This window comes from Cucurbita pepo, chromosome LG07, assembly GCF_002806865.2.
Source record: "Cucurbita pepo subsp. pepo cultivar mu-cu-16 chromosome LG07, ASM280686v2, whole genome shotgun sequence".
NCBI lineage: Eukaryota > Viridiplantae > Streptophyta > Magnoliopsida > Cucurbitales > Cucurbitaceae > Cucurbita > Cucurbita pepo.
Window position 1 is genome coordinate 819,773 of NC_036644.1, and position 25,117 is coordinate 844,889.

At 38.1% G+C, this 25,117-nt stretch overlaps 4 protein-coding genes across 6 annotated transcripts; all 4 read right to left on the reverse strand.

The window, feature by feature from the left end:
* Positions 1–1,170: 1,170 nt before the first annotated feature.
* Positions 1,171–1,602, reverse strand: LOC111798735 (glycine-rich cell wall structural protein-like). Its single transcript, XM_023682052.1, has one exon. It carries the CDS (start codon positions 1,600–1,602, stop codon positions 1,171–1,173), a length of 432 nt encoding a protein of 143 aa, XP_023537820.1.
* A 1,392-nt stretch (positions 1,603–2,994) lies between these two features.
* LOC111799313 lies at positions 2,995–4,528 on the reverse strand. Its single transcript, XM_023682826.1, has 5 exons — positions 4,483–4,528; positions 4,133–4,372; positions 3,412–3,663; positions 3,211–3,318; positions 2,995–3,069 (listed from the first exon to the last, which is right to left on the reverse strand). Exons 2-5 carry the CDS (start codon positions 4,361–4,363, stop codon positions 3,022–3,024), a joined length of 639 nt encoding a protein of 212 aa, XP_023538594.1. The 5' UTR covers positions 4,364–4,372; positions 4,483–4,528; the 3' UTR covers positions 2,995–3,021.
* Positions 4,529–7,133: 2,605 nt separating this feature from the next.
* Positions 7,134–9,788, reverse strand: LOC111798196. The gene is made up of 2 exons (XM_023681201.1): positions 9,230–9,788; positions 7,134–9,129 (listed from the first exon to the last, which is right to left on the reverse strand). Exons 1-2 carry the CDS (start codon positions 9,575–9,577, stop codon positions 7,285–7,287), a joined length of 2,193 nt encoding a protein of 730 aa, XP_023536969.1. The 5' UTR covers positions 9,578–9,788; the 3' UTR covers positions 7,134–7,284.
* Positions 9,789–19,258: 9,470 nt separating this feature from the next.
* Positions 19,259–23,580, reverse strand: LOC111798492 (auxin-responsive protein IAA9-like). Of its 3 annotated transcripts, none has more exons than XM_023681672.1 (7): positions 23,400–23,580; positions 22,005–22,472; positions 21,707–21,891; positions 21,400–21,626; positions 21,119–21,260; positions 20,193–20,254; positions 19,259–19,669 (listed from the first exon to the last, which is right to left on the reverse strand). In XM_023681672.1, the coding sequence occupies exons 2-7, from the start codon at positions 22,416–22,418 to the stop codon at positions 19,632–19,634; spliced, it is 1,068 nt and encodes a 355-aa protein (XP_023537440.1). In that variant the 5' UTR covers positions 22,419–22,472; positions 23,400–23,580; the 3' UTR covers positions 19,259–19,631. The 3 variants fall into 3 exon arrangements, with proteins under 3 accessions (XP_023537440.1, XP_023537439.1, XP_023537441.1); XM_023681671.1 differs by having other exon boundaries at positions 22,005–22,455; positions 23,400–23,579; XM_023681673.1 differs by lacking the exon at positions 23,400–23,580 and adding an exon at positions 22,576–22,708 and having other exon boundaries at positions 22,005–22,455.
* Between the last annotated feature and the right edge of the window lie 1,537 nt (positions 23,581–25,117).

Below are 25,117 nucleotides of genomic sequence, written 5' to 3' on the forward strand. Positions count from 1 at the left end.
TCTCAATTTCTAATTAAAAAAAAAACATATATATTAGAAAAAGAAATTGTATCATTAAATTATTATCTGGATGTAGTTTCGGTCCATTCATGTTACAGTAGATAAACATAAATCATAGAATAATACATATGGTTGACACATTAGGGCATGTTCGAGGCAATGAAGTGGTTGGTTCACACACACATGTCGTATCTTTTATTTACCATGTGTCTGCTCTTGTATAATAATCTTACGACATGCTCTACTTGGCACGGTTTTGGTAGTTTAAGAAGAAAAAACTAAAAAATACTAAAAAAGGTGACAAAAATGGTGACTCTGACGTGGGCTACTGCTTTTGGATCTATAGGTTTGCCCGTCAACCTCAAATCACGAACCTCTACAACGGTATGATATTGTCTACTTTGAATCTAAGCTCTGATGATTTTGCTTTTGGTTTCTCCAAAAAAGAAAGAGGTCTCATACCAACGAAGATAATATTTTCTCATACCAAAGAATATAATATTCCTTACTTATAAACCCACGATCTTCGGCTCAATTAACCCATGTGAGACCCCTTTACCAACTATCCTATTTTCAAACAAAGTACGTTATAGAGCCTCTATTGCGGCCTATAGAGCCATCGAACAACCTCCCCTTAATCGAGGCTCAATTTCTTGTCTCGACCCCTAATAGAAGAACCCCATTTTCAAACACTCTTTAATTTGAATGTAAACGGAGAGGTCTATATAACAGGTGGAATCGAAACCCTAAAGATACATGCATAGAACAGGTCAAAGAATATCTGTTTAAATAAAAAATTGAACTGTAACGGCCCAAATCTTAAAAAATTGAGCTGTACCGACCCAGATTCACCGCTAGCAAATATTGTTCTCTTTGGGCTTCCCCTCAAGGCTTTAAAACGCGTCTGCTAGGAGAAGGTTTCCTAAGCGTTATAAATGGTGGTTTGTTCTCTCCCCCAACCAATGTGGGACATCACATGAACAGACAGCGAGAAGAGATTTCTCTCCGTCACCTAAACGGATCAGATCTGATCCCACTCACCTATATATATATATATAGTATATAGAAAAGCCTTACACCGTCACACCGCCCAACACACAACGTGGCAGATCCTCCCTCTCCGCTGTCTCTCTATAAACACAGCACACCGTTCAGCTGATTTCTCGATCATCATCGGACCTTCTTCCACCCATCAACGATGCCTCTTTCTACCTTCCTCTTCGCCTTCCTCTTCGCTTCATTAGCTTCTTCCGCCGCTGCTCTGTCGCCGGGAATGCCGCCGGCCGCATCACCGACTCGGACCGCCCGTCCGCCATCCTCGAGGCTGGGCCCAACCTTGGCTCCGAGGGTTTCGCCGGCTCTCCCTCCAGTGGCCAAGTCGCATCCGCCAGCACCCACGCCGACCGCTTCTCCTCCAGCTCCGCCTGCCACTGCGGTCATTCCACCGGCATCCATCGCAAACCCTCCGGAATTAAATCCTAATCCGCCGCCAACGCCGCCGTCGGGTCCCGGTAATGGCGCTGCGTCAAACAATGTTCGCCGCTGTGGGTATCTTGTAGCAGTGATGTTCGTTGTGGCGGCGGCGGCGGCGATGTAATACATATTAGTACGATTTTGTTAGTTTTGTGGTGAGAATTTTGTGTGTAGGATTAGAAACAATAATAATGTTTTATAATTTTTTTATTAATTTTGTATGTTTTAATTGGTATTATTAGGCTGTTCGCCACTTCTGTATCATATTTTTCTACCCATCTCACAAATCTAACTTACTTGGTAGTGCCAGTAGAGGTCAACTCAATCGACTCGAGAATAGGGTAAACATTTCGGTCAACTCAACCAATTTGAGAATAGGGTTAACATTCGAACCTACTCTACTTGACTGCGAGAGCCCAAATTCACGATATTATTCTCTTTGAATTTTTCCTTATGATCTCTCGAAGTTATTTAAACACGTTTGCTAGTAGGAGGTTTTCACGTCCTTGTGAAATATGTTTCGTTCTCTAACTGATACTGACATTCATTCTCCTCTCTAATCAATGTGAGATCTCACAATCTACCCCCATTGAGTTCAATGTTCTCGTTGGTATAAACCATCCGGTGTTCACTTCCTTTAGAGGTCAGCGTCCTTGCTGGGACACCACTCAATGTCCACCTCCTTTGGGGCCAGCGTATCAACGTGGGATCTCACAATCCACCCCATTAGGCTAAGCGTCCTCGTTGGCATACACCATTGTCATCTGGTGTCCACCTTCTTTAGAAGTCAGCATCCTTGTTGGCCACTATCCAATCTCCTTTGGAGGTCAACGTCTTTGCTGGCACACTACTCGGTGTCCACCTCCTTCAGGGTCAACGTATTGATGTGGAATCTCACAATCCATCTCATTGGGCTCAGCGTCCTCATTCTCATATATCACCCGGTGTCCACCTCCTTTGGAGGGCAGGGCAGTGTCCACCTCCAAACCTCCTTCGAGGCCAGCGTATCGATGTGGGATCTCACAATCCATCCCATTGAGCTAAGGGTCCTCGTTGACATACACCACTCGGTGTCCACCTCCTTTGGAGGTCAGCATCCTTGCTGGCACACCATCCGGTGTCCACCACCAAACCTCCTTCGGGGTCAACGTATTGACGTGGGATCGATGTGGGATCTCACAATCCGCCCCATTGGGCTCAGCATCCTCGCTGACATACACCATCTGGTGTCCACCTCCTTTGGAGGTCAGCGTCTTTACTGGCACACTACCCTTTGGTGGTCAGCGTCTTTACTGACACACCACCTTTTGGAGGTCAGCGTCCTTGCTGGCACTCCATCCGATGCCCACCTCCTTTGGAAGTCAGCGTTCTTCCTGTCACTCGTTTCCTTCTCTAATCGATATGGGATCTCTTACTTAGGTCAATTAGAATTTTTTACAATAATAATAAAAATCCGACAAAGTCAACCTACTCAAAATCCCATCCCATGTACATTCCTAATTATCCATAAGAAAAGGGGCCTAAACATGAAGGACAATGAAGCCACAATCAATCTTCCGACTTCGACGATTCCCTTGGTCTTTTGTTTTGACGCAACTGCAAAAGTCAAATACCGTTGACACAACTCATGGTTCTAGGAAGTCAACGTAAATAAAAATAATAAACAATCATACAAAAACAGACAACAATCACAAACTGCTTGAACAAGTTACAGCCATTCCATTCATTTTTCTCAACCTTCACGGATGAACTACTAGCCGGTGGTTTCCTGGCAAAATCTGGGTCTGGTCTGCTGTCTTCTTTGTCCTCCAACAGCCGACCAATCTCATCCGACAATAGTATGACCTTAATAACAACAATACCAGAAAAGTACGAACCGTTTTATGAAATGGGTTTTGATCGAGAGGTCAAAAGTTTAAATCTTTCATGAAATCTCACCTCCCCTTGTGCTACCGAGAGGCGAATCTGAAGCTGTCGATTGTTTTCCTCGAGGGTCTTGATTTGAGCAGCCAGAGACAGAGCTCTGTGAGTTGAAGGCCTTAAGCTCTGCGACAAATGTAGCAATCTTCGACACGATTCGTTGTTCATGTTCGCCACCAAGAACTGGCCAACGGTCAAACCGGTATCCCCAGGAACCAAATCATTTAAAGCCGTCTCGACCAGAACCTCCTCCATGGAAGCGAAGGAAAACTGCAACGAAATCGAATCAAACTCAAAAAGGAGTTGAGCCTCAATTAAGGGGAGGCTGTTCGAGGGACTCAATAAGCCTCAAGGGAAGCTCTACAATGTACTTTGTTCGAGGGGAAGATTGTTGGGAGGATCCCACGTTGGCTAATTAATTCTTTTGCCTTTTGGGGCCTCGATTAAGGGAAGACTGTTCAAGGGGTTCCATAGGCTCGATGGAGGATCTATGGTGTACTTTGTTTAAGGGGAAGATTGTTGAGAATTGTTGGGAGGGTCCCACGTTTGAGGGGTTCCATAGGCCTCGAGGGAGGCTCGGTGGTGTACTTTGTTTAAGGGGAGGATTGTTGGGAGGGTCCCACGTTGGCTAATTGATTCTTTTGCTTATGCTCAAGGTAGACAATATCACATTATCATACCATTGTGGAGGGTTGTGATTCCTAACAAAAGATTAAAGAACGATCTAAATTAACCTCACCTTTCGCATTTGGTGTTGTTCTTTAAAGAAATTCAAATCCTCGGTTAATTTTGTAGCCTCATTGTTCAACTTACGCGCACGATCTTCCGCCTGCTTGGCGACATGGATAGCCATTTGCCCTTTACTTGCAATGACTTTCATTTTCTTCAATTGATCCTCCAAACGTGAATTCTCTTTGCTTAATCGTTCATTTCTCTCGATCGCCTTCTTCAAGCCTTGCGCGCTCATCATCGCTTCCGCCTGAACCAACCAAAACCCATAGATTATGAAAAAAAAAAAAAAAAAAAAAAAACTCTTATCACCTGAGGAAATAAGATAGCAACGGTAACAGTGAATNTTAAGGTTCGAACCTGCGCGGCTTTGGTTGAGCGGATGTGTTGGTTTAATTTAGACTGTAAAGAGAGGCATTGGGCTTCGAGGCGGCGCTGGGTGGCTTCGGAGGCGGCGAGTTTGAGAGCCAGCGTTTGGGTGGAGACGGGGAGGCCCAGTGTGTGGTCGATTGATTCTTTGATGTATGCGTCCATTTCTTGAGGAATCATTGGGTTTCTTGGGACTTAGAACTTAGAGAAGATGATGGAGTTTAAAAAGATTTGAAAACCAAGATCATGTAAGGAGTGGTTCGTTCCCCTGTTCGACCGATCCACCCCTTTGGGATCCAACGTCTTTATTGGCACACTTCTCGGTGTTTGGCTCTCATACTATTTGTAACAGTCCAAGCCCACCACTAGCAAATATTATCTGCTTTAGTCCGTTATGAATTGTCGTCAACCTCACAGTTTTAGAATGCATATATTAGGAAGAGGTTTCGTTTCCTTCTCCAACCGATATGAGATCTCACAATCTACCCCCTTGAAGCCCAACGTTCTTATTGGCACACATCTCGGTGTTTGGCTCTGATACCATTTGTAATAGCCAAGCCCACCATTAGCAGATGTTGTCTGTTTTAGCTCGTTACGTATTGCCGTCAGACTCACAATTTTAAAATGCATATGTTAGGAAGAAGTTTCCACACCCTTATAAGAAATGTTTCGTTTCTCTCTCCAATTGATGTGCGATCTCATAATCTACCAATTTGGGGCCCAACGTCCTTGTTGGCACACTTCTCCATGTCTGGCTCTGATACCATTTGTAACCATCCAAGCCCACCACTAGCAAATATTGTCTGCTTTAGTCCGTTACGAATTGACGTCAACGTCATAGTTTTAGAACACATATGTTAGGAAGAGGTTTCTACACCCTTATAAAAATGTTTCGTTCCCCTCTCCAATCGATGTGGGATCTCATAATCCACCAATTTGGGACCCAATGTTCTTGTTGGCACACTTCTCGGTGTTTGGCTCTTATACCATTTGTAACAGCCCAACCCCACCATTAGCGGATGTTGTCTGCCTTAGCTCGTTACATATTGTCATTAGACTCACAGTTTTAAAACGCATCTATTAGGAAGAGGTTTCCACACACTTATAAGAGATCTCACAATCCACCCACAACTAACAGATATTGTCTGCTTTAGCCCGTTATGAATTGTCGTCAACCTCACAATTTCAAAACGCGTCTGTTAGAAAAAGGTTTCTATACCCTTATAAGAAATGTTTTTTTCCCCTCTTCAATCAATGTGGGATCTCATAATCCACCCCCTTGGGGCCCAACATCCTTACCGACACACTTATTGGTGTTTGGCTCTGATACCATTTGCAACAGCCCAAGCCCACCACTAGCAGATATTGTCTGCTTTAGTCCGTTCCGAATTGTCGTCAACATCAATGTTTTAGAATGCATATGTTAGGATGAGGTTTTCACACACTTATAAGAAATCTTTCATTCCCCTTTCCAATCGATGTGGGATCTCATAATCCACCCATTTGAGGGCTAGCGTCCTTGTTGGCACACTTCTCGGTGTCCGACTCTAATACCATTTGTAACAGTCCAAGCCCACCACTAACAAATATTATCTGCTTTAACTTGTTACGTATTGCCGTCAGCCTCATAGTTTTAAAACACGTTTATTAGAGAGAGATTTTCATACAATTATAAGGAATGCTTCTTTTCCCTCCGATGCTGAGAGTTAAAGGGTAGTGTGTAAGTAGAGTTGAGTTAGTATTGTGAAAGACACTTCCCTTAAACTTAGCATTTGCGTCGGAAACAATGACTTAGTCAATCGTAAGGACGATAATTTGCCTCATCTCGATCATAGCCAGCTCGATAAGCTATAACCTAATTTCTAGGTATCGGTCGACGTCCTCTTCGGTCGACACAATGCATTTTCTCTCATGGGCCCATGGGCCCATGGGCTTAGGCTTACACTAGTGGACCTGGGCCCATGCAAAAATGATGAGATAAAAGGAACAGAAAGGTCCATGTTCCATCATGTTTGTGTCCCTCTAGGGTAGGGGTGGACCAATGTTTGCAAACCACCCCGCAATCAATCTCTGTTATTTTATTGTTCACACCAACCTAACCCTTCCCTTCACTGATATCAACTAAACAAGTTATGGCGCACTGTCCCTTCCTCTTAGGGCCACCCAACATGATATGGGTCTCCTCCATTCCTCGCCCATCCTATGCTTTTGTGACATCCTACATCGGTTGGAGAGAGGAACGAAACATTTCTTATAAGAGTATGGAAATCTCTTTCTAGCAAACGCGTTTTAAAACCGTGAGGTTGATACCGATACATAATAGGTCAAAGTGGACATGGGTTCGGGCTATTACAAATGGCATCAAAGTCAGACACCGAACAGTGTGTTAGTGAGGACACTATCCCCAAGAGAGTGGATTGTGAGATCCCACGTTAGTTGAAGAGGAGAACAAAACATCCTTATAACGGTATGAAAACCTCTCCCTAGCAAACACGTTTTAAAATTGTGACTAGATCAAAGCGGATAATATCTACTAGCGGTGGGCCTGGGCTGTTACAGCTTCATTTCGCCAAACACGCAAGTACGGGTCCTTTTCGGAGGCACAAAAGGAATCAAATGCAAAGAACTTGAACGAGAAAACGTCAAAAGCGAAGAATCATCCGTTAAAAATCATATGTTCATCATGACATAATAATAAGAAGAACAGGAAAGGGCCCATTTTATGATTTCTTCTATTCTCTACATACACTAAGCTACGAAGAACGACAGTGGATTTGATGAACAGTCTGTTTTCTAGAACCTAGCGTTTTCAAAGCCGTGTAAATCCCCCACTCTACTCGTCAACGATTTTTTCATAATCGCCACTCTGGCCAGCTTCTCCGCCGCCTTCCAAGCCGACGTCGGAGTCAACGGCTCACCGTTTTCGTCAACCATAGCCGGAGCTTCCTTATCGCCTCTCCTACTACGTGCTGTCGTTGTAATTACGTGTTGTTGTTGATGCTGTCTCCGCCAATGGAGTTCTGCCAGCTCGACTTCCAACTCACGAACGTACACGTCAGCACCCGGCGATCCGGCTTGGATTAGTAACGAGCGCGCCGACGCGAGTAAATGATGCGCGCTCGTATGATCGTCGTACTCGATTAATCTCCTGGATTCTGCAACAGCGCGAGTCGTTATGAATGTGTTTCTGAGCCGTTCGATCTTTGGATTGGATGATCGGACGGCTACAGGACGTGCGTTGACGTTGAGGATGTCTTGTTCGCGGCTGTAGACTACTTCTTGAGTTGATGGGTCTTTGTACAGACACTGCATCGTCATCACGTGGTGGGTCCCAGTAGCCGATGTTGGAATCTTCAGCTCGACGAGTAATTCCCTTTCTTCCTCGGCGTATAAATCGCCGAGCCGAACCGAACCCAAACTGCAGACCGTGGGCCGCCCGGTGCAGGAATATATGGCCGATATCACAACTGGAGATGAACCGTTCGGGAAGCCGAGTTGAATACGGAGGTCTTGAACCACCACGCTTAATAAACCGCTCACGCATTTTGCAAAGGCATCCTCCGCCGGTTCATGGCAGTATCCACCTCTCTCACCGAACCCAAAAGCATGAACCGGGATCTCAATATAGCCGAACCGGGTTGATGACTCGTGTCGTGTCCCAGGCCGTTGATTTGAATAGATACGCTCATCTTGGCCGTCGGATAGAAGCATGATGCTTGCAACCGGGTTTCTCTCTCGCCGGTCTTCCAGTACTTTTGTGGCTTTTCTCAAGGCCTCCCCCAAGCTGGTTCCTTGGCTGCAGACGAGCATGTCAATCACGCGCCGGGCAGCGCGTTGGCCTTGAGCCGTCATTCTCCTCAACGGCAACAACCTTTTGGGGGTGGCCGAGAAAGCGACGACGGCGATACGGTCCGACGAGCCTAACGAAGAAATAACCAAACGCATAGCGCGTTTAAGCATCGACAATTTAGCGCCGGTCATGCTTCCGCTTACGTCCAATACCGCCACCAAATCAATTGGCGCACGGCAGAGTTGTGACGGAGGCGGCGGCGGCGGTGCTTTCACTCTCAGAGCCACCGCGTAGGTCTCGTGGCTATGCCCGGAAGAAATCAGCGCCGCTTCAGGTAGCAGCCGGACTTGCACATTGGTCCTCTGAACTGAACGTTTCACCGGCGGCGGCGGCGGCTTTGGATCGACAAAGAAACCTTGAAATTCCTCCACATCGTCGCCGTTGGAGTTCTCATCGGCTTCCGGGATTGGGATAATCCGGCTTCCGGCAGTGGGGGACAAAAGTGGTTCATCGTCATCGTAGGATCTGAATTCCAAGGAATTCACTTTTGGGTTGTCTTGTTTTTGGTCGTGTCTGGGCGTAAACGCTCTGGGGGAAGATTCAATCATGGTTTTATCTTCAATTTTGGGTCGGGAATCGTTTTGGGTCGTTAATGGGCCTAGATTTTTATGGGCGGCGAGCAGAGGAACGTCTTTCCATGCGGCGTTGCAGACAGGGCAAATCAGAGCGGCGTGGTTTCTGACATGAGCTGCTATACAAGGAAAATGAAACGCATGCGCACACTCCGCCGTGTAAATCGCCGTCCCATGTCCTGTCTTCACACTATTCAAACAAATTCCACAGCTACTCTGTTTTGGGGGAAAAACAGAGTAAGTCAACGCAAACCCAAAACAAGAAATTACAAAAAAGGAAAAAAAAAAAAAACAGAGTGTTTGTCAGAAATCCTACTCTGAATTTGAAGCTGTTCTTGAAAAGCGAGAGTTTAAGCGGAGAACGAGGAGAAGAAGGATTCGACCCCACAATTCCCCGCCGGGATTTGTCCGATTTAGAACCAGAGGAGGAGGTGTTGCATTGTGGCGAAGGGCGGTGATTGGCGGCGTCTTGAGCGGTCCGGCACCGGAGACCGGGACTGGTCGGCTGCTGGCGAGAGGTGGAGCGAGGAGTAGAAGGGTTACTGAAGAAACCCAATCGGACGCAGCTTCTGGGGCTGGGATTTGGCGTGGCGGAGGAAGTGCTCTGTTTTTCAGAATCTCGAGAGACGGTGGTGCAAAAGGCTTTCCTCCAACCAGTACCCATTTGGAGAAGAAACTCTCACTGGGTTTTGAGTAATGGAAGAAGAAAATGGCGAAGGCGAGTTCTTATTTCAATGAAGAAGACGAAGAGGGATCGGAGTCGGAATCGGAATCGGAGACAAAAGAACAGAGCATGTCATCGGAATTGTGATCGGAAACAGAGCAAGAAGCGAAGAAGACAAGTACGTTCTTCTTCTTCGATATTGTTTTCTTTTTATTCAAGTTCGTTGCGCTCGCATACATAGGATTATATATATATATATATATAAAATATATATGTTTAATTGGAAATTACCAAATTAACCGTGATGAATTTCTTTTATTATTTATTTATTTATTTTAAAAAAAATAAAGGCGGTCAACGACCCACTCCGGGTCGGACAAGGGCTCTTATTCTCCATGCTATTTGTTGAGTCATGGTTTCGCCGACGCTCTCGTGATTGCGTCGTCCTTTTTCATTTTTTTTTATTTCGATTAATTCATTACTATAAAAAAATATATTATTTTCATCAAAAATACAAATTTTAAATAAAGTAATTAATATATATATATATATATATATATATATTACAATGGGAGTGTTTATATGACTCAAGAATTCGATCAAATCAGATGACCCAATCCAAATCATAAAGATTGGATTGAATTTTTTAACAATATAAGATGGGTCGATTCGTAGGTTGATCTTCGTTTGGTCGGGTCAACTTGAGTAGCCCAAAAACAGGATTAAGATCCAAACCCACCGTACTTTTAAGATTATCATGAAAATTAAGAAATTTGACTTTTGTAAACGTTAGTGACATGATGACAGAGTAGTCGGTGGGTGAAACCCTGATGAACAGCGACCGTAACTATAACGGTCCTATAGTAAAAAAAATTTGTTGGGTAAATTTCGATCAACATGAAAATTGTAAACTAAGTTTGGTTGAATGGTAAACCCTATATTGTAGTATAGTTATGATGATGAAGTAATAATAGCCATACGATTGTGTTTTGGATTGATGGAGTTATGATGATCAACGGTGGTGGAAAAAGGGCATGGTCCTAGGGATTTGAGGTCTGTGCCCTACACTCCAAATTATAAGATTTTAATAAAATTATAATTTTCTATCAAATTTATATTATTTTTACTTCAAAAAGTAATTTATAAATATCTTTTTTAATTATAAATTTATTGGTTTCAACTGTGACACAAATATAATTATGTATGATTTCGGGACTTTATTGCAATTTTTTTTTTTTGCAAATCTATGTGTCAAAGTCAACGTATCAAAACCTACGTGGCCTTGCCATGTCATCATATTAGTCCGAGTACCTAGGTAGTTTAATCTTTTAATGCAATAGGATATTTATTTATTTATTTAATGGGAGGGTGGTGGGCCCCTTTTATTTGCCGACGTGGATTACAGCATCCCATGTGGGATGCCCATGTCATTACCCTCTAACATATTTTTATCTCCACGTGGCACCACATGTCTTCCTTTGACCCAATTCGTTGACTGGATCCTCAAAATAAATAAATTATAAAATCATAATTTTTTTTTAAATGGTAATTAATATTTTATTCATAAAATTATACTTAAATTTAAGATTATAGTTAGACTTTATTCTACATTAATTTATATACTTTGATTCACATCATTATTATAATCTAACTGGTAACGTAAAAATGTGAAGAAAAAGACATATAATTAAAGACGATTATTTGAAATTTTGCTCAAAATAACATTATAAGATTTGACGACAAAAAACCGACATTTTCATTTTGTTCAATCATAATCATTACATATATATGAATCAATGATTAAAGGGTCTCGTCAAAAAATTAAATTTTTTCATAACTTAAAGTTCGTTATATATGACGTTGAGAGACAAAACAACATAATGAGCAGTTATGATATAACGTATCATTTAAATGCAATATATAATTGGTCTCTCCATCAAATCCAACCCGCCCAATTTCTTCCTTCTTTTATAAGAGTTCGTCTCTTTCGTCTACGGTAGAAAATTCTCCACTGTTATCTCCCGTAGGAGTATGGGCTGTGATGTCCCACATTGGTTGAGGAGGAGAATAACATACCCTTTATAAGGGTGTAGAAACCTTCCCCTATCAGACACGTTTTAAAGCCTTGAGGGGAAGTTCGAAAGGGAAAACCCAAAGAGGACAATATCTGCTAGTAGTGGATCTGGGTCATTACATGGCCTATGTCTCAGTCCCAGTGTGGTTGTGATCGAGATACATATTTGTGTCTATGGAGGTAGGGCTATCGCCCGCCTGATAGAGGTAGAAGTTGGGGCTACCGAAGCCTATTTGTGTCGAGTGTGTCCATTGAAAGAGGAGAAGTGACAACTCAAGTGCCAGCTAGCACAAAAAGAGAATTCAACCGAAGATCCATTGCTCTATTTTGCATGCTCAACACTCGAAATGCCGAGAGACTTTCGAGGGCATATCCAGGTTGGTTGGTCCATAAAGTCAAGGGACTGAAACCCTTCGGATCTTGAGAACGTGGGGCACTGGGTCGGAGTGAAGATCCATTGCTCTATTTTGTATGCTCAACACCCGAAATGCAGAGAGACTCCATTGCTCTAATTTGCATGCTAAATACCCGAAATGCAGAGAGACTTCATTGCTCTAATTTGCATGCTCAATACCCGAAATGCAGAGAGACTTCATTGCTCTATTTTGCATGCTCAATACCCGAAATGCAGAGAGACTTTCGAGGGCATATCCAAGTTGGCTGGTCCAGAAAGTCAATGGACCGAAACCCTTCGAATTTGGAGAACGTGGGGCACTGGATCGAAGTTCGATGAATCAACTAATCACTCCTCTCCTTTACCACTATCATTGAGCTATGTTCATATTGGTCGTACCTTTATAATTATAATATTTTGTTTGAGAAGGAGATAGCAATGACATAGCACATGACAACCTTAATTTCAACATCCCATATGGAAGAGATCCCATCACTAAACTAAGCCCACAAAACATGATTTTTTTTTTCTTTTTTAAAAAAACAATTTGAAATTAATAAGATTCCCATCAATTTGAATGCACAAAATCGCCATGGATTTGGTTAATAACCTCTATTCAATTATAACCCATGTGGGTCTCCATTTGGGACATTATATTATATCATATTCAACCAATTAAAAATTTTAGTTTCATAACTCTTTTTTTTTTATTATTATTAAATTAAAAAATAAACCCGTACGAACCAAGATCGTAGATTACATCTTTGTTTATACATTTTTTTTTGTAATATCTCGTGTCCATGACTCGATTTAGAATATGAATTTACATATGCATTTGTAACCGTCTAAGCCCACTGCTAGTAGATATTGTCTGCTTTGACCCATTACATATCGGTCAGCCTCATGATTTTAAAATGCGTCTACTAGGGAAAGATTTCCGTTGTAGTAAACATTAGGTCACCCGATCGTTGCCTTCAAAAAAATTCCGTTACATTCATACATGTTAATTCTACCCTAACAAGAAAATGAAGACAACGAGAGAAGATGTGGGACAATTAACCTCGTTTTAGGATAAGAAAACCCTATATTTTCAATTTTGTATATAATAAATTTGTAATATAGTCAACCTCGTTTAATATTAACAAATTTAATCGACGTAGAATTTAATAATATGTTAAAATTTTAAGTTTTTTTTTTTTTTTTATAGAAATTTACCAGATAAAAATTTTAAAGTTAAATATCAAACTATTTCTTAATTAAAAAAAAACATTTTAGAGAGAGAAAATGGTTGGAGGAGAAGAGTTAGTTAAAAACGACATCAAATATGTCGTACCATTCACATGGAAGATAACATTATATATATATATATATATATTATTTTTAATTATATATATTTATTAAAAAATAATTTTGTTTGTGGGGAAAATTGTTTTGGAAAATCACTACCTCTGGCTGGTTGTTAAGATGCTGCCATTATTAGGCCACATGAATTTAAAAATAAATAAATAAATATATATATATATATATATTTTTTTTAATTATAAAATTAAATATTTATTTTATTGAAGATTTCCATTTATGACATCAAATGAAATACAATTTACAAACCCTTTCCCGATATTCCTTAACCGTGTTTTCATTGGATAACTCCGTCTTAGTCACAAAAGTTAGAGGGTGATCTCGAGAAATTTACAATCTCGACAAATTAATCAGTGACATGTGTATCTCTAAACCCTAGAGTACTACATCCCGTACTTAGATTCCTTCCAACTACCTAACCTATCGAGTCCATGATTACTCCTACTTTTTTAATAGAAGTCAAATTATCACTATTTACAGGTACGATTTAGTCGAAATATTACAGGACTGTATATTAGACGCTGCAATTATACTTAACTTTAGTCTCGTACAAATATTCTTTCATCTGTTCTTATTTAAAATTCTCCTTTTCAAGAATAAATAGCGTCGATGCAGTGTAGGTTGGTAGGAGAACGCTCTCGAGAAAAAAAAAAAAAAAGATTTATTCTATATTTAATTTTTCTTGAATCATGTGATATAAACAACAAAGTTTGGCTTTACAATGAAGACAATGGTAGCCTTCTTTGGGAAAACTTTTCTTAGATTTTCTTTTATTTTTATTTTTATTTATTTATTTATAAAATGTATTTTTCTTTTAAAAAAAAATATTTACTTTTTTTTATAAAAAAAAACCGACGATGAACAATTTGAAAACGAGTTGTCGTTAAAAGTGTTTGAAAATGGAAAAACCAAACAATTTATCCTTAACGAATCTCGAAAACTTGTCTACTTTTTCTACTAATACTAAACAACGATACCACCAGTCCACTTTTCCATGTCTTGTCTCTTTTTTCTAGACGAAAATCATACCCCACACTCTAATCTCGATCACAACGTTTCAATGTTCAACTACTTTTTTATTTATATGCTCGTTGATCAATCGAACGAAAACTTGTCTCCAACATTTCGAGACTTTCGAAAAAAATTCCGACGTGATTGAGTCGTTTTTTTCTTCAAATCCAATCATAAATTTTTCGACAACGATGTTGTAGCCTGCCATGTTATCGTAAACGCTAAAACATAGCCATGTGTGATTGTTTCTTCTTGTGGGGGAAGTGATTGAAACTCCAAGCTCTCGTTTTTTTGCTTACCATTTCATTTATTATCTCTGGATTAAGCGTTTGGCTGGAACTCTAACGAAAACAAAACACGGATGAATTAATGGGGTCGGGAATTTTGAAATTTATTTTATTAATTGAGAAAATTATATGAATAATTGAGGTATGGGGGATTTATTATTATTTATAATTAATTTTATTTCTAAATTTTCCTTAATTTTTTTTTTAAAATAAATAAATAAATAAATAAGGTTTGATTAGACTCATCATTAGACCAATTTGTTTTTGTCTGTGAAAAAGAATTTTAGTTTAACCACTCCAACTAATCCTCTAATGAGACCCACTTAATTACTTTTAATTAGTGACTTAATTATTTAATAACCTTAATTATTGCTGGTGCATGAACCATCTTTTTAATTACAAAAATAATTTCGGATTTTAAATTGAATTTTTTTTAATATTTTAAAAATATTGAGCGTTAATAATAATAATAATAATAAAATTCAAGGATATTTTTGAGATAATTTAATTGAAGTTGAATTCTATCTCGAAAAAATATAGATTTTTGTGGGTCCGCTTCTAATGTTACATAGGGAAAAGTCGTAAATAACCCTCAAGCATGCTGGATTTCTATCTAAACCTTTTCAGTTCAAGGGTATTTTTGAGATAATTTAGTTGAAGTTAATTCTATTTCGAAAAAATATAGATTTTTGTGGGTCCGTTTCTAATGTTACATAGGGAAAAGTCGTAAATAACCCTCAAGCATGCTTGATTTCTATCTAAAATTTTCCAGTTTAAGGGTATTTTTGAGATAATTTAGTTGAAATTAATTCTATCTCGAAAAATTATAGATTTTTGCGGGTCCGTTTCTAATGTTATATAGGGAAAAGTCGTAAATAACCCTCAAGCATACTTGATTTCTAATTAAACTTTTCCAGTTTAAGGGTATTTTTTAGATAATTTAGTTGAAGTTAATTTTATCTCGGAAAAATATAGATTTTTGTGGGTCGGTTTCTAATCTTACATAGGGAAAAGTCGTAAATAACCCTCAAGTATGCTTGATTTCTATCTAAAATTTTTCAGTTTAAGGGTATTTTTGAGATAATTTAGTTGAAATTAATTCTATCTCGGAAAAATATAGATTTTTGTGGGTCCGTTTCTAATGTTACATAGAGAAAAGTCGTAAATAACCCTCAAGCATACTTGATCTCTATCTAAACCTTTTCAATTTAAGGGTGTTTTTGAGATAATTTAGTTGAAGTTAATTCTTTCTCGAAAAAAATATAGATTTTTGTGGGTCCGTTTCTAATGTTACATTGGGAAAAGTCGTAAATAACCCGGAAGCATGCTCGATTTCTACCTAAACTTTTTCACTTTAAATATATATATATATATATATATAATACGATGGAATCTTACCATTTACAATTATATGATTAAAATAATATACAATTTTTAAAATTTTTAATTGAAGTTTAAATGCATCTTTGAAATCTGAGTGTAGGGGCAAAACTGGAATATTTTTATTAAAAAATTAAAAATTTGTAAAATAACTCAACTTTTCTTCGTATTCTGATAAATGGGCCCTAATGGGCTTTACGTTTTTGGGCCTCCTCGATTGGAATAGCCCATACTATAATTATAAATTTATTTATTTTATATAAATTTTGATTTAAAAATAGTTTTTTTAAATAGTAAGTAATTAGAAAAATAAAATAAAGTAATTAATACAACTTTAATCCTTTGGAGAGGGAGGCGTGGTCATGAAAAGTTAGTCAAAAGCCTTAATTTAGGCTACCAAATTCTATAGCTTTTGAGACGTTTACGTGTTAATGTTAGATTAAGGGTGGATTATGGATAATTTAAATATTAATTTATATAATAATTTGAATAATGGAGGAAAAGGGATTAGAAAGCTGATTTAATTATGTTTAATGTCATTTTCATATAATTGCTAAAATAGCAATTTTTAATTCAAATTATAGTGACAAAGGGCCTAATTTTCATCATTTTTCATTAAGAATTACGTATTAATTTATTGTGTTAGGCTTTGATTTTTAGCATTGTTTGACAAAATTAATTGTGATTAATTAAATTTTCAGAAGCTTGATTTGTTGGCAATTTTTAATTGGTTGATTTGAAACCATTATTGGGTTCAATTATGATCTGACTAATTTGTTGCCATTATTATTTTGATAGTATACTAATATATTATTTGATTGGGTATAAATTAATTTAATCTTGATTTGTTTTTTTCATAGAATCTACACTTAATTTTGGATTTGATTTATTTTAGTTATGTTTGGATGTATTGTATTTTAATTAAAAATTTGTACAACTCAGGTGGGTTAGATGCTAATTTGTTCGAGATTTAACCTATTTGCTTGCTTGTAATCCTAATCATAATTCTCTTGCTATAAAGTAATATATTTTTTTAAATAATAACACAAATAGAATCATTCAATATTAAATCAATTCTCGTACATTGTAAATATTTTATCGAGGATTAATCTCCGAGACATCTTAGCTATCAAGCTCTTCACATTTTTCTTAGTTCGTTCTCTATATGCAAATCTGTGTAATTGAGAGGTATATAAATCGATTGAATACGAATGAGAATGAAGAGAAATTTCTTTAAGTCGTGCAATTAAAATTTCATTATGAGTCTTTGGGATGTACTCTTTTGACGATGGAGAGGAATTTCTTTTGAAATTTCGATTGTTTTTTCTCTCATAATCTTTCAATTGGGTCGATGGTTGAGTATTAAGAACTTTCCCACCGACAAATTTTCTTTCGGTTGGACGAGATTCAAATTTACAACTCATTTGATCACCTAAGTTAAGCTAAAAAGAGACCTACAATTTCAGCAAGAACAAAAAAATTAATCAGTCAACTAAGTTCTCTCCTCTCTCTCCTATATGTCCGTTAATCACCACTCATTTATTTCAAGATTCTTCCTATCCATCATCTGGTAGGTAGGAAGGCAACCACACCAATCTCATCCAATCTAATAATTATTATGTGTGAGATCTCACTTCAATTGGAGAGGACAACGAAACATTCTTTATATTGGGAGGCTAATGACAATATGAAATGGGTTAAAGCGAACAATATCAGCTAGCGATGGATTTGGGTTGTTACAAATAGTATCAGAGTCAGGCATCGGGCGCAAGAACGCCGGGTCCACAAAGGGGGTGGATTGTGAAATCCTACATCGGTTGGAGAGGGGAATGAAAAATTTCTTATAAGGGTGTGGAAACCTAGCACTGGGCGATGTACCAACGAGGACGTTGGGCCTCCAAAGAGGCGGATTGTGAAATCCCACATTGGTTCCGGAATGGAACAAAATATTCTTTACAAGGGTGTGGAAACCTCTTCCTAGTAGATGCATTTTAAAATTGTGAGGCTAACAGCAATATGTAACGGACTAAAGCGGATAGTATCTATTAGAGGTGGAGTTTGGAGCGTTACAATTTGCCATTAAAAAATACAAAGAACCAAAAAAAGAAAAGAAAAAAAAAACCCTTGTCAACCACCAATAACTAGACTCCTCAATCCATCCATGTTGGAAGAGGACAAAATCAACAAGTTGGGGGATGGATATCAATCACCCAACCTGCTACTTTGTATGAGACTGAGGGTACCATAATCACATGATATAACCCAGTCTCGTGGGTAGGGGCTCTGAATGCAACTGAGCAGTTCTATGAAAATAAATCTAGATGCTACTGCCTGTCTTAATGCCCATCAAAATAAATGACCAATTCAATTGCAGACAAAAATATACTGTTTTCCTTACCTTACATCTCCAGAGCAGAGCAATGAATGCAATACGGGTCTCATCATTGCTCCAAAGCAGAATCAACTCAGTCCCACTGATTCAACAAGATAAGATAGGATCAGTAGACACAATCAGGAAGTTCCATTAGCATTTATTGCAGCATCATTAAATAATGTTCTTCAACCCACATTAAACTGTATGCCATAATTTCAAATAACTTCTTAAAAACCTTCTTTTAAACACTTGAAATGTAATTCCAGACAAGTACTTAAGAACTGGTTGAAGAACTTATTGACTCAGAAAACATACAGAGCGCCTATGATGCTTGCATCTAATGTATACATCATGTATGCAAATGGAAAGTATATTTCTTATTTCGAGCTTCAATAATGCAGGCAGATTATAGCAAGCTGTCACATGCATACTCTAAGAACTACCCGACAACCATATCTAGATAGAGCTGACAAGACAGGCACTGCCTATAGTTATTATTTTAGCAAACAGTCATCAAGAAACTGGCAGGCTTGGCATTTTCTTCATAATTTAAGAACTGATAGGAACCATATTACTACAAACTTTGTCTTACCTCGAAATTTTCTGCCGTAATTTCACGTATTACTGCAGCATAATAGAGTTATCCCGTCTCTGAAATGAATCCATCATAACTTGAATGCGAAGCAGTCGTTTTGTTGTCTGAAAAAAAAATGTTAAAAGACTACCAATGATGCTAGTGATGAAAAATGTATTTGGTAAAACTAGAAGAACATTCAGGTAGTAGTGGTAGGAGTTGAAGGAATCAAGTCAAAGAGAAGGAAGTTTACAACAGAGCATTCAAGCAACACAGTTTGATAACCAATAACTTTACAAACTTTTTGAGAGTCCTGCAAATGAGGAACAGGAACTTGCCCACAGATCTGCAGACTTGCTCTTAAATAGTTTTTAAGTACTTCAATTCACAAACTAGGGAAACTGCTTAGACATCACCAAAGTAACATAAACATAATTATAAAAACATAATGTAACAAAGGAAGCACACAAGAACCTATCCCATCCAACACTCCATCATTCTTCGAACCACCTTCCAGAGCCATATATGACGTTTTTTTAGTTTTAGATCTATCTTATTCCAACATTTGGATGGACAGCATCAACCATGGCATAGTGCTTAGCTATTTCCTGTTCCGGCACTTCTCCACCGCCCTAGGAGCTGTAAAAAAACAATGAAAACTAATGAGAACAGACCTCGGGATACAGAGTTCGAAATTCTTTGTTCTGCACATATATAATAGTCAACAATTTTTTGTATTTAAAATTAAAAATCAGAACCAAGGTTTGCATATAATTTCATGTTCCAATAATTTCACCACACATGATACCATCAGCCTAATGTAATTTCATATGTAGCACCCTATTAATCATTCCAAGGGGAGTGAGCTATTAATGAGCATGATGAAGAATAGAACGAGAAACGAAATAATCAACCAGTCAATTTAAGATCATTAAATCCTTATTGGACGCAGGATGTACTGCTGATGGTTGGTAAATCTCCATTAGCCATCACGTAAGCTTCTTTGCCTTCAATGGAGTTAAGTAAAAGAGCCATACGTCGTTCGCATGTATACAATTTCCGTACTTAGTTCTATTATGCAGATGGAGGCATGTGTCATATAGAAAATGCTGCAGAATCTAATGTGTTCAATAATTCATAATAGAAATATCAGAATACTCACCCAGTCCAATTGCATCTGAGCTCTTCATAATCCTCAGCCTCTTACAAGAGTCTATGAACATCCTGGATTAATGAAATCAGAAATTAGATGTTTCCTATTTTAATTTATCACAATGATAGTAATCATAGTATTATTATTGACAGGAATATCTTAAAACTTCATCCATTGCCAACTGGAAATATTTTGGTTTTTGGTTAAATGGCATCTTCAGATGGTAACAACTAACATAGCTACTATTGGAAATATGAAAATGGTAAATGATCAATCAATATAAATAAAAATGTTCACAAAAATAGTCTCACGATTGCTTAAAAGGAATTTGAAAGGGGACAGTAGGTTCTTTTAATTACGGTCATTAGTCCAGACAGTAGCTTTCTGGTTTTCGCCAGACTTCTTGCATTTTTTTTTTCTTTTTATTATTGTTTTTTTATTTTTTATTTTTGGGTAAGAAATCAAGCTTTTATTGAGAAGAATGAAAGAATGTACAATGGCATACAAAAAAAAAAACAAGTTCACAAAAGGAATCTCAAAACTAACTACAAGAAGAGATTCCAATTCAAAAGAACTAAACCAAGTTGATAATTACAAAAAAAAAAAAAAAAAAAAAAAAAAAAAAAAAAAAAAAAAAAAAAAAAAAAAAAAAAAAAAAAANGAACGCTCATAAGAAGTATTAAACCTAGCAACCTCTTCAAACATTATCATCCTCCAAGATCTCTCCACCCCTCTAAAAATTCTATCATTTCTCTTCAGACATATACCCCACAAAACAGCAAAAAACAGAAAAAACAAAAACCAAGCAATACAAGTCAGAGAGATTTCTTGACTACTTCACGTGCTATATGCATTCTAAAGAAATAAAGGTCATGATTACACATCAGAACATGTAACAAAAAAAGAAACCATCAGTTTTGAACTGTATAACTTACTCCCATGGGACATCACCAACGAGCATCCAGTCAGCATCTTTATCTTCGTATGTTAGAACATATTCTGAGCCATGAAGAAGATCTTTCAGCTTGCTTTCACTCATTTTCTCCACGCCCAGAGCTCCATGAGCTCCACATTGACCTGCTCAATACTGAAACAACAGTAACTAGATCCATGCAAACTAGACAGGAAATCTTAAAAGATCAGTTGTAAATTTAACAACATTATTTTCATCACATGACAGATTTTTCAATCAAATAGAAAAGTTCAAATAGCTCACCTATGGTAAAACAGCTGAACATTTTCTCGAGGGCAGAAGACAGCTCCTGGTATGCAGAGTAATTCCTCAGATCTACCTTCCTCAAATAAGGAGCACCATCCATGCTGACTTTGATAAAGAGTGTTCCAGGCATTGCCTTCCCATCAACTTCATCATTGTTCTTTGAAGTTGTAGCCAATGTGTTCTTCCTGAAAGATCTTATGGGTGGCCAACCCACAACCTGTGCCCTGCAAATGAAGCAGATAAGATACCATTTCGCCAAGTGGAGGGAAAAGTAGTACCTGTGTTCTTCCTGTCTCTAACTTACTTGGAAACAGGTGCGCTGGTATTGTTATTTGCAGTCTCGTTTTGAGATGGCCTGGTTTCACTATTTTCTTGAGGCCTCTCCTGTACAACCTTTTGCGTAGATGCCTCTTTCACTTTTCCCATTTGACTTCCAAGGTTCTCCAGCAAAGAACCAGGTTTCAAACCTAGGTTAGAGTGATATTTTCCCTGCACCAGATTCGATTGCCTTTAGAATTAAGACTCAAGGACAAGACATTAAATACTGCACTGCTGCAAGTTTTTCACCAACATTTTTAAAAGATAAAAAGACTCAATTTCACCTCAGAGAATTCGTTCATAGCATCTGAAAACCCTCTTTTGTTGCCGGAGACAACAGCCTTATGTGGTGAAGGATAGAGACCATCATTTGATGGGTGCAAAGGAAATAGCGGTTTCTCATCTAATTGAGACGAGTTACGCAAACTGATATCTGAATCTCTCTCAGGGGATTCAGATCCAGGAAGGCCTAGCCTCAATTCAGTAGCCTTAAGATTCAGCGAAGGTTTGTTCTCATCAGACTTTGTGGCAGTCATACAGCTCTCCTCTGAAGAAGAATCAGATAAGCCCATGTAATTACGCTCTTCAAATCCCAAATTGTTTTGACTGACACTCTCCATAGAGTTTGAGGAAGCCAGCAGAGTGACATTGCTGCGACATTCCTCCCCCTCCCCGACATCAAGTGGTGGTGGAGACATCAAAATTCCAGAATGACAAAGCTCACGATCTTAAAACCTGCAGAAAACAGAACACTACGAATATTTCAATTTCCAATACAAACACAGATTGTATGGATTTTCCTGTTCTTTCTACTTCGTCATTCAACCAGATTACTAGAATATGAGAAACTCGAACCATCTTGCGTAGCTACGAGATCACCAACTACTTTGAAGCATAGCGAGAAGTTCATTAAGAAACAGAAACGTTTTCAAGATAGCTAGAAAAGAACAAACTACAGAGGACAACGTTCAGTAGACTGAAACATACCGTAATTTCACATATAGCAACATTTGGGACACAAATCAATCAAGGAACAGTCAACCTAAATTATTTTCGTAACAGTTAATAATTTTGGATCCGCTGCAAACAGCCACGTAAAAAGAAAAAGCTAAAATCAATAAATCTACGAACCGGAAGACAAAAATGGACCATGTGTGCAGTCGCCGGAATCAGTGCATTAAAATCACACGTATAAATAGAGCCAACAGCAATCAAAAGATTAAAAAAAGTAAATAGATATTCGTTTCTTGGCGACTGTTCAGCACGTTGAAAAACAATCGACAGACGTCGCAGATCTTAAATTCTAAAATTCTTCAGATAAAATGAGAGGAAAAGAGTAAGTAGAAGGAGATTCAGTCTAGTAAGCAGCACATTAGTCAAAACAACACCGCAAAACAAAAACAGATAAGTTCATCAACCAAATAACCTCCTCCTCCGCCACCTCCAATTTTCTGAGCCAGAAAATAAGAGATTCATACACAGTCTAAGCTCAAAGAACATAGAAACAGCAAGAAGAAGAAGAACACTAACATAGAATCATCAAAACTAACACAAACACAACAAAAAAGCCAAGAAGGAAACGAAAATCCGCTAATAAACCACAAACAAAGCAGAATCCGCCTAAGAAAACCTCAAACAATGAAAAATCAAGAAGAAACCGCAAAATTAAACGTTTATACCTGAATAAATCTGCAGATCAGGAGGTTAAACAGAAAAAAACAGTAGCGATTGAAGTCGTTGATTCTGAACAGCAGTAGCAGGAGAGAAGCTAAAGGTTAGAGAGAGAAAGAGAGAGAAACTAAGGACCCTCCATTTGGCGCAAAGCAACAAAAGCCTTTTGGTGTCCGATGTGAAACTCAATGCATTAAAAACTACTTTTAAAAACACACACACAAATTTTACACTCTCTCGGACTTCTCCAACAAATTACAAATTAAAAATTACAAATTAAAAATTACAAATAAAATCATTCTCCTTTTTCTTTATTTTCTTTTCGTCCTTTTAATTAAACATTATTATATTCTTGCCCCATTTTTAAAGAATTTTCAGGGAAGCAACTTCCAACGGCTCAGATTCTCCGACATTTTTAATCCAAAGCCGTTCATTTTTCCTTGCCCGTACACAGACAATACGGTGCGTTTGGATCAATATATTCGCAGCTAAACGACGTCGTATCCACAGCATAAATATAACATAATTCTCTTTTTTTTATACAGCATAGATATTAGTATCGAATCCCTAATTAGTGGGGTGGAATTTTATACCTTTTTTTTTTTTTAATTATATATTTTAATTATTTCCAGTACTTTTTGTACCTTTAATTCTATAAATAAAATATTTAAATTTAAAAATAAAATTAATTATGAAATTGAATATTAACGAGTTAGCTTAGGTTAGGGGTTGCGCTTTTGAAATTAAATATGAAATGAGAGATGTGCGGGAAACGGCGCCGTGTTATGTGGATCGTGTTAGCGCTGTTTAGGGAAAGACAAAAGGGGCATTATGGGCACATCAAAACCTCCTGTACAAGATGCCAAACAAATGGACAATACCAATCTTGCCCACAGTGGTAAAATTGTCATTTCACTCTAAATCAATCAACCAATCACTAACTACCAAACCTCCATATCGTACCCTTGCAAACATGCTAGAACGACCGGTGTTAGTGTGTGAGAATAGTATTCACTTTTAAACCAAACCATGTCGCAAGGGACGTATGAAAATACCGAGCCCATCATATGTCAAATCCTAAAAATGGGACGTGTGTCGACAAGAACAGCCAGATGAGGGAGACTTTCATGGTCGGGTTCAGAGGGTCATATGAAGACTTTGACCGAATTGATAAGGAGAAAATTTTCGACGAAAGGGCAAAAATGGAAATTATNCCCATCATTTTTAATCTTTATCATTATCCCCTCAAATTTCGCCCCAATTCCAGCTTTTCTTATTTAATTAATTCTCACTTTAGCCCCTAACTTTCTCTCTTATTTCATTTTACTCCCCTCTAAAANATAGATGTAGTTATCTCGGAGACTCACTTCTCTGATTTTGGACAGCTATATCGAGCCTAGGTTTAGGTTCGGTCTAGAGAGAGAAAAGGAGCATATGATGATTAGGAGAAAGAAAACAAGCATTTTGGCTAAGCTCAAAGGTGTGAAAAATTCAACCAACCCCACTTATGACATTAAATAAATAAATATTTATTTATTTATTTATTCAAATAAAATTAGAATAAACCTATACTTTTAATCCCCAAGGGAACATAAAAGAGCATCTTTCATGGATTAAATTTGGATAATACCCGAAATACCCCTCTCCGAGGATTCCACCAATTTCAAGTTGACATGCACATTGCATGATATGGGCCCACCTGTTCCCCTTCAAGGGTAGAAATGGA